The sequence below is a fragment of the Branchiostoma belcheri genome, unplaced genomic scaffold (assembly GCF_001625305.1).
Source record: "Branchiostoma belcheri isolate BF01 breed outbred unplaced genomic scaffold, Haploidv18h27 scaffold23, whole genome shotgun sequence".
Classification (NCBI taxonomy): Eukaryota; Metazoa; Chordata; class Leptocardii; order Amphioxiformes; family Branchiostomatidae; genus Branchiostoma; species Branchiostoma belcheri.
This window is the reverse complement of record NW_017803824.1, coordinates 818,020-836,197: the sequence shown is the minus strand read 5'-3', so window position 1 is coordinate 836,197 and position 18,178 is coordinate 818,020. Positions and strand designations below refer to the sequence as shown.

The 18,178-nt window shown below is 43.1% G+C and overlaps 1 protein-coding gene across 1 annotated transcript; it reads left to right on the top strand.

The window, feature by feature from the left end:
• Nucleotides 1–1,050: 1,050 nt before the first annotated feature.
• LOC109470731 (glutamate receptor 3-like) lies at nt 1,051–16,259 on the top strand. Its single transcript, XM_019769795.1, has 5 exons — nt 1,051–1,324; nt 1,485–1,711; nt 3,337–3,546; nt 15,454–15,557; nt 15,929–16,259. Exons 2-5 carry the CDS (start codon nt 1,612–1,614, stop codon nt 16,091–16,093), a joined length of 579 nt encoding a protein of 192 aa, XP_019625354.1. The 5' UTR covers nt 1,051–1,324; nt 1,485–1,611; the 3' UTR covers nt 16,094–16,259.
• Nucleotides 16,260–18,178: the final 1,919 nt, after the last annotated feature.

The window sequence follows — 18,178 nt, the reverse complement described above, 5'->3', positions numbered from 1 at the left end:
TTGGAAATTAGCGAGACGTACACTGACCTTGAATGTTTGTTCACGGGGCGATACCAATTTTGCAGGGGTGGCCTTCGTGCGATTATCCTGCCGATTTTTTTTATGTGTAAGAATAATGAACCCGGAACTCTTAAATCTTAGTTTACGACTGTATCATCGGCACTAAACCTTTGGGAAGTCTGTGAAGGAAGTTGTTCTGTAGGTTCATATTGATTTTTGGACTACGTCAAGCGTCATCACGTCAGGGATTTCCATAACGCTGAGGAAAAGATCACGGCTACGGTGCGTCTAGCGGGATTTCTTTGTTCATTTGTCATCTAAGTGGTACATCTATCAAACTCGCTAAATGCAGCATTCGCAAGGCGAGAAATCTACCTGCTAAAAATAACCGGGTACTTGCAATTATTTTCAATGGAAAGTGCGATGATTTTCGGACTTTTTAGTCGAAAAAATCCTTGTGATTTCCGGAGTTTCTGATTTTAAAAAATCCTTATACAAGAGACAACTTACTGTTGGTTGTAGTTTTATAGCAATAGATTCCCAACGCTCTGGGGCAAGGATTAAGGAAAAAGCTGACCAAAATACCAGATCAGGAATAACGAGCAGGTATTCCTGGTAATGTGCTCACGACTGAATGGTGTAAACCTTTAGGGAGATATCGCACTATAAATTATCCACCCAAGGTATACAGTGAGTACCTTTCTCCCTTTCTGACATCTACGAATGAAGAGACTCGCATTAATAGAGATAAAAATGTTAATTAAGATACGGGAACCTAGTTCTGTGTTATGTCAAGACTAGGTCTTTATGTATGCTTTTATTGCTTGATTTTACATGTGATTTTGCAGGAAGTAATATACCGGCATTGAAATGCACCACCCTTTCAATTAAGTAGTGCCGTCCTTCATAGAAACTTGTCTTCTCAATCGGTTAGTTTGTAAATCTGTAGGTCCCCCCTCTTGAGTAATGGCAGCGCCCGACGCTGACGCCGAGTGTATGCTGATGTCCCGTTCCCAGTTCTCCCCCGCCGCTAGCCTGGAGAATCACGTACACCTGCTAGCCAAAACTGTATTCTCTCTACATACAGAAACCATAGGTGTCCACCCTGCAGAATCAGTAGTATCTTCCCTCTGTCGTTTATTGCAGATTCATGAGCTGCAGCTGTAGAGATGCCCGGCAGAAGCGCCCATGTAAATGAACCTATCACGACTGCAGGGGCCACCGTAGTGAGTACACAGTGAGTGCTGACAGCTCATTATCGTTAGGTGTGTACGGACGGGCAGGTACCGGGAGCAGGCATGCCGGATACAGCCGGGGAGAACAGGTACACTCCCGTTTGTACTATCCGTGTGCCACTGATGTAAGCACTGTGGTCAGTTTTACAGCGTAAGAGTGATGAAAGACATTCGATGCGAGGCCGTAACAATCCGGAACAATATTCCTCAACAACTAAGCATCGGCCTTGTCCCCCGTCCCACACACAGCACGGCGCGGTGGTGGGAAGGATTGATGGATTAGTTCGTCAGGACAGAAGACAGAAGATCCGGAGAGACGGGCGGGTGAACCACGGACCGGGGCGCACACGCATGCCTTCCCGCGGCAGGGAGAGACATGGCACCCGAAAGACTGATGCCCCCTCCCCGGTTCCTCCTCATCCTCCTCATCTCTACACTACCCGCCGACGGAGGCTTTCCAGACAAGATCATCCTAGGTACGTCAACGTCTTGTTTACGTCTCATTTCTAACCTAGGGCACGAGTTCATTCCGAAATGCACCTGCGTATAAAAAAAAGCGCATCTCAAGATGGCGTCCCGTAAGATCAGCCACTCACTGAATATGTAGCGTACCATGCTTTATCGAATCAGCGGATGTGTCTATCCGCAAGACAGTGATTCCCAGGTGTTCGGCACAACAGCTCCGGGCTTCCTCTGACGTCACCCAATTCTCTGAAGTATGTAAGGCATTCGCGGAAAAAGAGAGTCTCATTTTCTGCAGATATTGATCAGTGCCTGGGATCTCTTTGATCAGCTGTGCCTTACATCAACATTAGCACGGCCAGCAGATCCGGAAGCCGATTCTCAGGCCCTTCTATTCTTAGGCGGGAGAAATACGAGGACCTTAATGACTTGTAGCAAGGTTTCCAATCAGGACAGATGGTTGGCGAGGGAATAAAATTGTCCCATTAATGAAAGCACTAACTGCGTGTCCGTGTCACTTCATTTATGGAGTCGATTCTCGCGGAGCAGGATTGTTCTGTTCTGTCCTTGGTGCTGAAGTAATGACTGCTCTATGGCAGGCGGAATAACAAGTACATAGAAGAGTGGTTTCGGAAAACAAAGCAGCGGGCTAGCTCTTCTGAAAATGTACCGGAGTAGAGCTCCATCAATAACAGTATCCCTGATTACATGTTGCTGCCAATGATATCATAGGTAGAACACATGTCCGGCGGGACGTTTTTGGAACAACGAGTTAACACTATAGCCCGCAGTGTGTAATAAGTACACTGGATCCCGGAAGTAATTGTTTTTGAATTTTAAGTTTAGCATTTTAAAATTCAATGCATGAAAACACCATAAATGCCCTCTATCATTTTGGCTACATCCCTTCCAACCACTAGTCGAAGGCCTCCAAAGTACTAGTAATCAATGCAAAAAGAGTATTTAAATTAAGAGCTTAAAAATAAAAGAAAATAGGCACTATATGTAAACTTTAATGATAAACCTGTCAAAAATGTATATGTATTAACTCGGGTGCACGTATCTGTTCTGTTACATAAAGTCCATGTTTTTATTCACCATGATCATATATACCATAACTATGGTCTACCAGTTTTAATGTCAACCCGGGTGGCCGATTTTACTGGATGTACATGACTACGCGACAAGCCTCACTGGTAGATTCAAGTGCACTCTTGAGTGTGCATACGTACCGCCGTACTAGAAATTGTAAAGAAATCTGTAGATTTCTGTAGAAGATAGTTTGGGAATCGAAAATAGGACCCAATTAGTTCAGTTGAGGTGTTAAGAAAATGCATCACATTTTGGATAATCTACATAATGGTGAATTCATAGCAAATAAGATGCTGATCTTTCCTTTGTTTTCTACTTCGGTATCTTCCTGTAGGGCCGATCGTGTCCAAAGGTTCTTAGGAAGAGATGAGCTACAGATGTAGCTATATACTATTAATATGTCTTGCTGATCTCTACTCTGTTTCTTCCTCTGATATTTTAGCACGGGGCCGATCGTGCCCAAAGGTTCTGAGGAAGAGATGAGCTACGGATGTAGCAATATAACATGTCTTTCTGATCTGTTTTCTCCTCTCGCATCTTCCCACAGGGGCTATCGTGCCCAAAGGTTCTGAGGAAGAGATGAGCGCCTTCAAGTACGGTCTGGACAGCTTCAACGGGGAGAAGAACACGGGGATGAGCATCCGGCGCTTCTTCGTCCCCGACACGTACCCGGGCGCGCGGGGATGGCCGCCCTTCCGCCTGCAGGACAAAACCACGTTCGTGGACACGGCGGACAGCTTCCAGCTGGTCAAAGCAGGTCAGGGCCTTCTCATGTTCTCACGTTCAAGCTAGTTTTAGAGTTTTAGATAGACGATAAGAAACGTTAACATACCATATTCAAAACAGACTCACAGTAAAACAAGGAAATTTTCTATTTAACGCTAAATCTATATATCTTTGTATCATTATATCTTAGCTGGTTTTAGATAGACAACGAGAAAAAGATAACATACCATATTGAATCTTTATTCTGCATGTTCATGCCCATGGGGCTAAATGCATACATTGGACCTTTGTTTTTCAATGGTTTACTTGCATTTGTATCATCGGTGTCCCAAAGATGGCAGCCTAAAGGCTGAAATGATATCGGAACATTACGACAGGTTAACAACGTATTATAGCACAGCATAGTTAGCATAAAACGTTATTTTAGGCATTACAATCGTTAATATAACATTAGAAGGAATTTATCAACATACATGTAAAATCAGCAATCGTGACGTTCAAGCCAGTTTTAGATTGACAATGAGAAAAATTAGCATACCATATTGAATCTTTAATTTCATGTTCGTGCCCATGTTGCTATAAATGCATAAATTGGAGTATGATGTATTACATGTATATCATACTGAGTAACATAATACATAGGATGGAAGGATGAAAGAATAACGTAAAAGTCGTAGGAGCTACTAGAGAATACATTCTATCTAATCTAGGCCTTGAAGATTTCTTCTCTCTTTTTAAAGCAACTGGAGATGAATTCACATAATTTTTCTAATGTTTGTGTCAAAACAGACTTACAGTACAACAAGGAAATTTTCTATTTAACGCTAAACCGAATATATTTTTGTAGTCATTAACTATTTTAACATACATATGGTAATCTTCAACCTAAAATCGTTAAAGCGAGGAGAACTCTCGGCGTCTCTTAGGGGCACGTGAGAGATTGTCTGTGTTCGTGTCTGACTGTTTCGGGGTTTACAATCGATAGTTTGATCGGATGAATTATTGCTTCATTTGACCCCCCCCCCCCCTCCAGCCATTCGCAAACTGCTAGGTCAGATAAACTGGTGATGGTATACCTTATTTAGTAAGTAAAGCAACTATAGCAATTCTTCTGCAGTCTCTTAGTGTCACTGACGAAAGGTAGTGGATACTACCTGAAACGTCTGACCGTTTCCAAAATCATATCAAGTTGCTTGAGTAACTGTTTTTTGGCGTATCTTATTACCTGGATGTCTAACCTTCACCGCCGACATATTCAATGTAGCCAGGTCTCCATTAACACGCAAACAAAATTGGTGCAGCCAATAACCAAGTCAATTCCATGATTACAGTTCCAAGGACAATATTCTGGCACTGTATCTAAACTGGCATTGTTTTGGCAATCTATCAAACAAAAGTTGATTTACAGATAAGAATTCCATTTACATCAATCAACTTGTGTAACGCAACCTTTCCATTACTATGCACCATCTAGCGGTAGATGGCATATCTCAGTCATGTAAAACATTAACCACCATATATGGGCGTACATTACATAATTGAACATATCCGAAAATAAAGGTTGGTCAACAAATGAATAGCAAAGTTCTTTGATCACAGCCATTACTTTATATTATATATAGAAACACTTTACATTTGGAACCGCATATGTCCCTATGATGTAACATTGCCTAGTATGTATGTCACAATTACACTACGTTCCGAAATGCATTGTTAACAGTAAAAACTAGCTTAAGTGCACTGTGAACCATGTAACACATTTAGTGCACTATGCACTATGTAACATCTAGTGTCAGTGCACAGCAAACCAGTCAGAATTGCCCTGATGAAGATGACAGACGGTCATCGAAACGTCGGCTCGTGAAAAATAAATGGTTGTGATCAAAGAACTTTGCTATTCATAATGGAACATAGTTCTGCTCAGTTTTCCTTCTTGTTTTATCGCAAGGAAATAAATAGCATGACCGATTGTGGTGCTATAATTATGTCATGTATGCCCATATATGGTGGTTGCATGACATAATTATACCATCATCATCGGTCATGCTATTTACATCTTACTTACTTGCGATAATACAAGATGGAAGACTGAACAGAGCACCCAAACACAGCCGGTAACATGGAAGATCCCGATGTTATGCTGGGGTCACATTTCCAAAACGGGGCCCGGCCGGGCAGTCTTATGGAACGAAAAGTATTATATAAAAGACAACAAAGCACAAAAGTTGAAAAAGCTAATAATGGGTATTATCTGTGTATATTATTGATATCAATTGAAATTTTTTTCGTTAAGCTAAACAGCCCGGCCGGGCCCCGGTTGGGAAATGTGACCTCAACATTACACAGATCCCTGTCATACAGATCCAGACATTTGAGCACCGTTCACAAATAACCATCGAAAACCCTGAGGGACTTTATCCCTAACATATGCATCTGCCATTATTAGTTACTCTCCAAGCAGAGGTTGTGGGGGAATGATCGTTAGCTTTTTACATATGGCCTTTTTTTTTGTCGCAACCCCGTCGGTGGCCGCAGACCTTCTCTGGCTAATGGATACTGCCTGGCCAATTTGATGCTGTCTTTTTACCACCGAGAGGGATCTGCTTGGAGATTACTTATTAGTATGTACGGTTCACAAAAAATAACCATCCAAACCCTGAGGGACTTTATCCCTATAACATATGCATCTGCCATTATGAGTATGTATGTCAGTTTACAACCTGGGCGGGGCCGATCGCTTTCACCGGGGGAATACTCTGTTTAGCATGACGGACGACATCTCTAACACATCTAGGGCAGTCTCACTTGTTTAATTAAAGAATGCTCCCTGCTTGGACCGGCGTTTGGTCCCACTGGCAATGGTAGATTGATATCAGCTAAAACGAAGTGCGAATGACCTATAAAACAAATGATTTATATCTATGACGACATATTGAAACAATACACCTAATGCCAAGCGACAAGGTCAAAGCTTTGGATTTATTATGAGTTGACGGCTATTATTCAACATAGACAGAAAATAGCCATTAAACGTAATATGTATGTCACCTTTCTGACGAAGGCACTACCCGCTCTGTTTCACGCATTTGATGCTAAAAAAAAACAATTTCTTACCTTCACCAAGAAGGTAGCATCAAGGCTTACTTCTGTTTATTTAGAAAACCAATGCAAATTAGAGTTAGAAAACCAATGCAAATTTCCCGTGGTTACGTCACTATGTAAGGAAACTAAAAAGATTGCCATCCTCGTTTTACATTCGATGTTATTTGCATACGGAAAATAACAATATACCAAAGGTCACAACAGGGCATCTGCCCGAGGAGTTTGAAATCAAATAAAATCATACATCAAAGTAGTTTCCATCTTATACAAAATTCTTGCCTCCATGCCTTCAAGAGAGCCTCTATTATCTTTTGCATGTAGAATACCCTGTACATTAACGATCGTTCTCAATTACTGGGGCAGGCAGAAACATGGACCTTTCTGCTGTATTAGGTTTCCCCTCCCCAGAGGTGTTCTAATCTGGTTCGGATTGACCTTTCAAGCCCCGGTCTCCTAATGATATCCCATGGACATAACGTCTGATTGCCTCGGCAGGAATTTCCAGACCTGACCAGAAGCATTGTATTCATTAAAACCTGCTGAGCAATATGTATTTTGTGTACCTACTGCACATGCTACTGATAATTGATAATTAGATATAGAAATGTCCTGCAGGTCACTTTCGTGTTTGTGTTTTGATAGCGCTCTTAGATATATACCAATTCTCTGTCCACCATCTTGATTCAGAACCCATTGCTGGGCCTGCTTTTTAATATTAGATAAATGTTATTACATGTAATTTTTTCAGTTATCTACGATGTAAATTTGTCTACAAATGTCTCAAGAAGAGAGAAGATGCATGTAAATCGTAGGAATAGACAAATAAATAGTATAATTTCCCTCTTCCTGTTTTGTAGCTAACCTGGTTTGCAGCATTTAGCCCCAACGGGACATGGATACGCAAACATACTTCATTCTCTAATAAGAGCTTTTTACTGACAAAGACGTTCTTTGTGTTGTATGAGTGGCAGAAAACCATCCTAAATTACAGTTTGTCGTATATGCTAATTCATTAATACCGGTACCCATTTTGCACCACCAGTACCTCTTCAGTAATCTCCACCAGACTCCTTTGCACGCTGAATAAATTGTAAAAATCGGCCTAAAAAGGGGATGTCATTTGCCAGAGGATCCAATTGGCCGGGAAACTCCTCTGGCCAATTATATCCCCTTGTTAGGCCGATTTCTACTATTTATTCAGCCTTCAAAGGAGTCTGGTGGAGACTACCTCTTCAAAACACGGAAACTCCGTGTGGACCAGATACCCGACAAGGCGTGAAAGACATGTAAAAAGCATGGAGAGTTGCCACCACGCTGTGCACACGTATTTTATCCAGCTGGCACGAAGTTCCACTCATATACATCCGCCGCTACGTTCCAAAGCAATTTATCGCCAGGAAACATGCAACATAGTAAATGCTTACTTCAACCGAGTCGGAATGCGAAAGTAATTTGTCATGCCATCTAGTTGTAATGTTATAGGGATAATTGTATCAAATACCAATGTAGGTACATGATGAAGACTGTCCGTATCTATATTTGTATAGCCGGTATAACCGCCCTTCGACGGAACACACCAGCTTCGCAGGCACGCGGCGCGGCGGCAGCTGGCTATATCACACTGTCACGCCTAACCGTTACACAACTAACTCTTTGCGACAGCGTGTTCCACTCCGCACTTCCGCTCAATGCGAGCTTCTTGCGATATTTGCATACGCCAGGCGGCCGCTGTTTCATCAAAGTTTACATTATGCTTTCAGTTCGGCAACTATTGGTCGAGGCGAACTCACACCAGCGGCGAATTTTCCCCATATTTACGTCCACATGTAGAAATTGCTCATCGTTATCTTTCACAAGGTCGAGGATTACAGTCTGTTTTGTAACGTGTAGCGTCAGAAGTGGGCGTTTTAATGCCTTGTCTGTCAACCTTTATCAGACTACATGTACGTGCAACGTTAGAGATACGGAAATGAATCTGACGTGAGATTCGGGGTGCGGGGCAGAATACAATCATAGCGGTGGACGCTAATTGCGTCTACCATAGAAGCTAATCTCGCCTTGTCTACTCAAGTCCACGTAGCTAGTCTTCTAAAGATAGAATGATTTAGAATACGAATACGCAGAAGATAGATAATACATTTCGATTATATCAATGTGAGAATATATATATATTTATAACATTACAAGTGGGCATTGTAAGAAATATATATATATTTCTTACAATGCCCACTTGTAATGTTATAGGGACAATGCATTTCGATATATTAATGCGAGCATCTATATAAAAATATATATTTCTTACAATGCCCTCTTTTAGTATTGAGCAATTAATGCCTTCTTTTATTATTGAGCAACTGTGGTGTTGTTCCGTTCACAGACATGCATCTTTAATGTTCCTCTAGTTGGAGAAAATTACGGACATACATCATACTCAAACCGCCCTGTGTTAATGTTTTATTGTGACCAATTCATACCGTGCATAACATAGCATTATAAGCGCGGCGAGCTACAGGAGCCGTATAGTCATTACGTCGTCCATTTGATGCATGCAACTCAGCAAGACGGCTAAACAGTTCATCCTTTATTGACCCAGCCGCCTTCCAGAGGCGGGGGTTTGGGGAACGCTGGAGAATTCCGTCATTATAAACAGAGGAACCACCCGCGGAGGCGGAACCCATGGCGTTACATTCGGCGTGGCAAGGAAGCTGCGCTAACTAGCTATCTCCACACACCATATGGCGCCTCTTACTGCAGCCGCTGCCGGCAATTGTCTCCTTATTACAGTTACCTAGGAGGTCGGCGGAGCTGCCAGCTACTCTTAGCTACGTGACATCACCAAATAACATATATTAACCCGCACTCTGGGACAGATATCATCAAACTTTCCTCTCCAAATCTCTGGCATGTAATCTTGTTGCTGTTGTTATGTGTCTGATTTGTTGCCGGGTCGGTTAATATGGGCACTCCCAGTGGGGATCGCGGAGCAATTTTCTTTATTAATAAGATTGCGCCCACCGCCGCCGTTGTTCAATCGACCGTTGTAGGTGCCGGGATTTGGGAAACACATGATGCAATGATGCCACACACGGGGAACACTGGCGCGGCCGGCGCTGGAATATTAATCCGGGAACACAGCACGACAGACAAGGCGACAGGGGTGATTAGGAAGAGGGATGCGAGATTCCCCAGCTTTCTACCTTATTACCAACAAATCAAGAGAGGATTGCGGGACAGCATGATTGATCTGCATGAATAACGCCGTTTCCGATGGCAGAGTCTCTTTTCGATCAGCGGGGGATGCTTTTTAGTTTTCTATCTCTGATTGCCTGGCGGTGAAACATATATTCTCTTCTCTCATGCTGATGCTTATCTTCCTCGATAAAAGTCTAATAACGTGTTGAACATGGCCTGTTGCCGGGAAGATAATCTGTATGTTATGAGTATTCACACAATATATATTCACCACTTATCAGTGAGACAATGCACGCAGACATGTCACGGCTCTGTAGTTTGTTTTGATCACGATGTTCTTACATGTGCCTTGAGCTATGAGAACCATATAGCAAAGTGTGGTCAACGTAGCTTACGTAGACTGCGCTTTAGACATTTTCTACCCTTTCTGTCTTATAACAAATCCTGCAATCAAATGTGCAAAGATTGAGTGTAACAAGCCGTTCGGTGTGATATAGGTAGCTGCCGCCGCGCCGCGTGCCTGCGAAGCTGGTGTGTTACGCCGAAGGGTGGTTATACCGGCTATATAGATACAGATACAGAAACAAATCGCAAGACAAGATCAAAACCCCTGGAGTAATACTGCTTGCCGACCGATACAATATTAGTTGTGGAAGATCTAAGGTTATGTAAGCGTCGTGGGCTAATTATGATATGCTCTGATAGTAAGGGATTAACATAAAAAAACATCACAGATACGTGAAGGCTTTTGATGTTCTTTATCTCGAGCGCAAGTGATATTTCGCCTCCATATAAAGCTTGACATTTCGCTAAGTGTATCGAATATCGATAATGAGAGATGCGTCCAAGGGCGATCCGTGCACTCATTAAGCGCCTTTAGACTTGCATATAACCACCTTCGTAACAATTGCATGGATAATAGAAGGTAGCATTTGGCATTCTGCGGACGTGAGTTACAGTCTGTGCTGCGCAGGTTCTGCTATAAGTCTGAGTTAGAACGTAATGAATCAACATTTTTGGCATTTTACATAACAGGTAAAATCTGGCAGCCCATTAGAAGGCTCCCAGTAGTAGTTGAATGATGAATGGATAACGAAGCGCTAAGGTGTACAAATGCGCGGCACACGCGGCGGAAACGCTGACGAAAGAGTTATCTGTGCGCCGTCAGTCGCCGGTATCTGCCTACCATCTCCTCTCTGGGCGAGGAAATGAAATATCGACAGCCCCGGGAGAGTTACCTCGCCGTTACCCCGCACTCAATGATGCGGTATGCTGCGGCTGGTGTCATTAATCCAACAACTTCTTCTCCACACATGTAGTGGGGATCACCTTGGGAAGGGGGAGGGGCAGATATGGATGGGTATAGGGGCGTACTTAACACACCATCTCTGGCGTATTACATCTATGTCTGTTGCCGAGAAATAACCATTGTACGGATGACAGCGCGGGTGTATTAACGGACAATGATTCCCGACCTTCTCGTCACCAGGAGCACAATCATCGGCCGATCTCGCTATTACTGCCGAGGCTGTTCATACATCTTACACGTCGGAATTTGTGGTGGAATAAAGCCTGCAAAGCCAGATTCAAGGTTGCAGCTGCAAGCTTTGCTTGCTCATTGACCTTCAATTCCGCAGCATATGACGTACTGGTGCCCGTCCGTGCGTGCGTTGTTTTGGTTGAACCACGTAACAACCGTAAATCGTCCTGACAGCTTTGCAGCTCATAGCGACGATTGCATCATCTGCCGGCATGGCTATTAAGATATGAAGGCCAACGCGAGGCTGCTAAAGAGCGTCTGGCAAATTACGACCCTTTAAGACATCTTAGTAACGTTAATAGCACCATTACAGAAGGAGTCATAAAATATAAGTCCATGGCTCGTTATCTCACCATAGGGGAATAATAGCCCGAGCTTCTCGTTATGGCTTTCTGGGCAGGGAAATGTATTGCTCAGCTGATGGTTTTTCTGCCAGAATGTGAAATAAAGGATGCGGCCGGTTCGTTGTGTCACGTCCAATGTTTCCCAAGTCGCTTCGTCCGCAGGCTTGAAAAGATCGTACCAAAGACAGGCAACGCTGGGTTTAATTGGACTCCCCAACGTTCTGAGGTATCCCGTCAAAGTAATAATACTGATAGAATAGGTACCTTAACCGCGACGGGGGCGGACATGGTCTACAGATACCTTTGATCCAGTGTTGACGTCACACTTCAAAGAAGCCACGTGACAGGCCTCACTGGGTCAGTCTACTAAAGAAGACCAGAGTGATAGAACTTTTCGTGTTGGATCAAACGTTTTAACTTTAAACATGATAGAATAGGTATTCGGCCACGGCACCAAGTACACATCAACTAATTATAATGATAGGCTCCTGAAAATCACACGTATGCATCTTCTCACTGCATCTCACTACACTCTACATTGATATATATCTTGCCGTAACTTAACTAGTTGCCTCCGGGACGGGAGATATGTTTTTACGGCCTCTCATCATTGTCAAGTCACCCCCTGCTGCTTGCATGTACACATCCATGAATCGGACAGTAGATTCGGTAGAGAGTTTAACGTTTACAACTCATTGAACCCTGACAAATCCAGCCCTCAGAATGCTCGCAAAAGTTTGATCCACCTTTCAGGAACTCGAGAGTACGTGGAGAAGCTCGAGAAAGTCCAAGAATGATCTTTACCTCACATTTTACGCAGATTACATGAGTTCTGCCTGAAGAATATGACTTTTTTGACACACAGCATTTTGACATATAGCAGGGTGAATAGTTGGAACGGGAAAATTATGGCACTGGGAAATGGTGTGTTAATGGAGGCATGGATGTAATTTTGTCTTGGGAGAAATTGTCCGCCTCGCAAGGATTCACAAGTGAGGGGTCTTTAATCACATTTGTAAATGGGTCGTTGATCTCACCAACACATTGTTGGAGGAAATTCGTACGTACGCTGCTGAAGTAGATCACAGTTGGAATGGAAGCAAAAGTCGTTTACAGACTATGAGGAGAGGTCCGTAACAATATGTTCGCGTTACTATATATTGCTATATGAAGAGATTATGTCCAATATCCAATATTTAAGGCTTTGCTAAACGCTCAAATTGGTCGTTAAATGTGGATCATAAAGCTGCAATTGGTCAGCCCGGATACACGAATAGTGTCGTTACTGGCACCGAGCCCAGAGTAGAGAGAGTTTCCGGCGTACATCAAAGTGAACTGCTCTGCCTGAGGCGGAAGCACATGTCCTTTTTGCCTAGTTTTGTCTCAGTATCTACCAAAGCTCCGTTGCCGGTACGCAAGATCCTTCTTCGTCTTATGTTTAGCCACACGGGGTGCTCTGAAAAATGTACCTGTCTCTCCAGCTCACATCTCCCAGTGATTCTTTATCAGAGCCGTGCAACGTTCCCGGATATCGCGGTCCCACCAGGAGCCTGTACCTTAATGGGTCTTCCTCAGCCACTCGCTTACCGGATTTGGGATGGATTTCCAGCCCGTGAGGTTCTCGCTCTTCCTTACAGGGCCCCACTTAATTACCGTTTTCTTACACCTCTGGGAATTTGAAGATTTATACATATGTGTTCTATACTTCTGGCTATTTCCCCTGGATTTTCCTGGCTTCCGCCTCCGTCTTGTTTTTCGCTATCTGCACGTAATGTGTGGATGACAGGTAGACTTTTGAATTCCCTGGCTCCTGGATAAGTTTGCTTTACAAATGACAACACTGTAGGAATGTGGCAATTACAGGTAAAGAGGTAGATCAAGGAATTCGGAATAGAGGAACAGGATGATGGGAACTTCTTTCAGTTAAGAAATAGCGCTCAGATTTTAGAATACGATTCCTGTTGCTTGAAATTCTGGTACAAGTAGCTTCACAAAATAATGTTCGTTTGAACATTTCATGTTTCTGGTCATGTAAGTTTATTTGTATGTAACGGGAGGAGGGGGTGTTCAGGAATTTTGTTTAACAAGTAGGACATCCTTGAGCACTTGAGACCATGAGGATTTCCTCTGGACCGATTCTGAGTGCTTTTCAGCTGATGGTCGTAACCCTACAGACCCCACTACCTACTTTTGTGGTGACAACCAGGTGTTCAGGAATTTTTTTTAACAAGTAGGACATTCATGGATTTTCTCTGGACCGATTCTGAGTGCTTTTCAGCTGATGGTCGTAACCCTACAGACCCCACCGCCTACTATTGTGACCACAATCAGGCTACGGTGCTCTCTCACGACCTCCTGACCCGAAATGGTGTTACTGACCACTGAAGCACCGCAAGTGCCTATTGTCCGACCTGGCCGCTCGCCAGAGTCCGGGATATCCCCGGCAGTGTGAGCTTGATGAGGAATTCACCGAACGACACGGATCGATGTACCGTGTCCATGTAGTGTACAGCTCTACTGGCCGCAATGGTCAATATATCACCACGTTCTGCATAGTCAACAGCCGCTATCGTGTGCAGGCATGTACCTATACGCGTGTTCGGCTGTGATATTGGCCGTCATTATTCGAGTTACTATCTCAGGAAATCTTTCAAACCACATTCTATTAATCACCATAACAGTAACTGTTGTATTTCATGGTGTGATTATTCTTTTTCCCCTATATGCATAAATCGTGGTCTGGAAATCAATGCATAAACAGAATCAAAGACAGAATTAGAAGGTAGATCCTCTCTAAAATATGAAAACATACTAAAGAACGTGAAAATCGTATCTAGTGTGCTTAGAACAAATTTAAAGTAGATCCTTTTTAACAATGTTGAAACATACTAGAGAAACTTAAAATCTCTATTGTGCTTACAACAAACATACAACACACAAGATGAATGTTTAAAAACTCATAGTTCAACCCATTGTCTGAATTACGGGACCCAGGGGGCAGAGGGTAGAAGTGTAAATCACACTTGACCTACAAGGCGATGGCAGGCCTCTCTATCTTCCAGCTAGGTTCTGGCCGCTGTAATGATTTAATTCCCAGGTTGGAAAAGCACCAGGTGTCCTTTCGCCTGGACCACCCTGTGTTCAATTACTGCCTGACCTGGAAACACTATCGCGGTCCGAGCATAGATGAGAGAACCTCCCGACCACTAGCCGAACGCCCACCAACCATGGTTAGGTTGGAGCAAAGTCGGCTGAGTTGGCTGGTGTTCGACGATTTTGCTAATATTTCGCTTCACTATCTAGGCGAATATTTCAAAATGCTTGAAATTAGATAGAGCCGGCTTATATATTAATTACGATGTAAAACAAGGAACTGTTTTCTGTCTGCCACGTAGTATTTTTGCTACTTCCTACATTATTATTTTAAACTTAAAAAAAAAAACATACCATGGTACTGGAAAGCTGACTTTAAAAATCCAGTTTTGCTGCTTGAAATTGCATTGGATGCCTTTGATAATTGACACAATACTATTTGCCTTCGTCAGAAGGCTATGAAATCATTTTGTTATAGCGTGGTAGACTATGCGACATAGGTCTTGAAGACATGGTCCGATCCGATGTCCATGATTTTTGGCAGGCAGGTTACCGTTGCGAAGACCTAGGACAAGTTTAAAAATGGGCCTCGTGGGGGTCCCTACATCACTTCTGTTTGTTGTTTTTCTTGCTGCTCATGGATTTTTAAAACTTCTTGTCCCTCCAGTGTGCTCGAGTTTCGGCAGAGGCGGTGACGGAGTGTACGCCATTTTCGGCATGAACGACGTGTCCTGCATGAACACGATGCAGTCCTACTGCACCAGCCTGAGGGTGAGTCATCATTCAGATTTATCATGTTTGGAAGACATGTTGTTTTTGCACAGTTTCCTCTTCTTCATTCGTTCCTTTGACCTGGTCAACCAGACTGTCTCTCACCATGGTAACTGGTGTTGGGTTACATAATGTTGCAATTTTATAGTAGGAGGGATTTAGACTAGCCTGGAATCCATCCGTGAACGCTGTGTCTCCGCTCCGTTCCTCCACTCTGTAAAGGCAAAAGTATGCGAAGGTAAACAATGTGCAATGTTACCTTTCTAGTACATAATAACGGGTTCATATAGAGCAAATTACACAGAAATAGCAATGCATCTGTAAAACATATTTAAATGCAGTTGAAACAGGTCGGCGCATATATCCCACAGGTACCCTACGTGACCACCAGCTACCCGGCCCTGCCCAACACCACCGGCTTCGTCCTCAGCATCAGGCCCAACATCGTTCCCGCCGTCTATGACGTCATCCGCAAACGATACAAGTGGAGGATGTTCACATACCTGTACGACGACGCCGAAGGTAGGTCATATTGACAGAGCGATGTTTTTTTTTCAACTTTATTCTCTTAGACAGCTAAGAGCTTTACAATCAAGTAACATACAGGAACATGAACTAAATGTGTTAATAGGTCTCCAGCTCACACAGCATGATAATTATAAGTTTCAAATAGATTCATAAAATTTTGAAATACATCATCTTCTGTTAGCTTTCTGTTGTGGTCTTTCCATTTCAACCTTGATGTACACATTGCTGTATATTGCATGACAGAACGATGTTAACTGTACATGTAGTCGCATGAAATGAGGATATACATGTAACGTCCTTGCCTCAAGTAAAGGCATAGACATGCCATACATATGCAAAGGAACATAATATGGTACTGAAAATTATTCATACATAACGTTACATACATACATACATAAATACACGCACACATACGTACATAATACAAGGATACGAATTTGGTGCCCAGAGTTTATTACGATAGTGTCCGGAGTTTGTAATGTTTGGTTGGTTGTACAGTCCAGTGGTTGTCTTCCTTTGCGAAACTCGTGCGTATAGAATCGTTAGCACCATATTTGCGATGCACACTTTCTTTCCACATTGCAAACGGGCCAACACCCTGTCGTCCTAGTATGATTTGATTAATGGCATTGATCGTAGCAAGATATCCATTTCACTGGATCAGGACATCGATAAATCCAGCTAACTCTGCTAAATCCGCGACGACCAGGACAGTTCTATACAAGTGCACTTCTTTATTCTCCATGGTAAACCTTTAAAACCACATTAACCACGCGGGTCAGTCAGGTAATCCTACTGCACCACATTACACAGCCCAGAGCTATAGATTTCGCCCCAACTTTCCGACCTAAACGTTAACATGCAAGCTAATTTGTTTCCCGACCTTCCAAAATTACCCTGTATGATACCCAAAAGGACATGGCTTGATCTGTCTTCTGAAATGGCGCCTAATGGTCTGAGATGAGAAGATACCTCGTTAATAGCTTTTTCTCCGAATTACACAGAGGAATCCTACACCGTAATGGAAACGTAACCTCGGGGAGGGAGAGAAGCCGTACTTCCAGCAAAACGTCGCGCTGGTGATTTGTTGGGATCAGCAGCTTGCTGCAATTTGAAACACTCCATCGCACCCCGAAATTTCCTTATAGACTTGTCAGGGCAAAGGCCGAGCTCATGCAGCCGAGAGTAGATTGACTTCCCGCACTTAGCCAATACTGATGTTACTCGCCTTAATCCTTAAAGTCGAACTCCCAATGATGAAGCACTTAGCAAGAAGTATCTTTTTGATCTTAAGCCTTCATACCTCACTCGCCCTTTGAGCAGCGTAAAGCGATGTCTTTGTTATTCGACCTCACGGACCTGAGCCATATCTTTGCTAAAAAGTCGTTTCACGCTAATGTCAGGCACACACTGAGCGCACATTTTGTGTAACTGTAGTACTTTTCAAACGGGCAGATGATTGCCTTTTGGACATACCTTTAAAGCTTTATGCCGCAAAGTAAGGTCGGTTATGTGGTCAACCTCATACCTGCATTATCTAGTACGTTTTAGAATTGCTGCCAGTGGTTCAAGGTCTATCCATTAGATGCCTTTGGTCAGATATTGCTGAAGAGTTAATTGCAAGTGGTCTGCAGACTTGCACACCATAAAAGTATACTTTGCTCATTGTCGCCCATACTACTTAAGTAACGAGTTAACATTGCACTTCAAAACTTTAAAGTATTCTAGATGTACTGTGGCCCATGAACAATCGCTGGCTGATTTATGTTTGTAATCTTCTTATAGTGTTCTGGGAAATTCCTCTCGACCTAATTCCTAACGACATGATGTCAGTAAGGAGGTTTACGATTGGAGAATAGCTGTCGGCGGGGAGTCTTTCTTTTTGAAATGGCGCCTTAGGATATTATCTAAAAGGATTTAAACATGGACAAGTTAGATGCGTTTGACGAAAGTTACCCTAAGTTTTCCACTAAGTCAATTTAAATCGAAGATTACTTTTTCGACCACCTCCCAGTAGTTGTGACCTACTTCAGATGGCCTGCAGGGGACGACATCACATTGTACCGTGCGATAACCGTAAGAGGCAGAGCCCG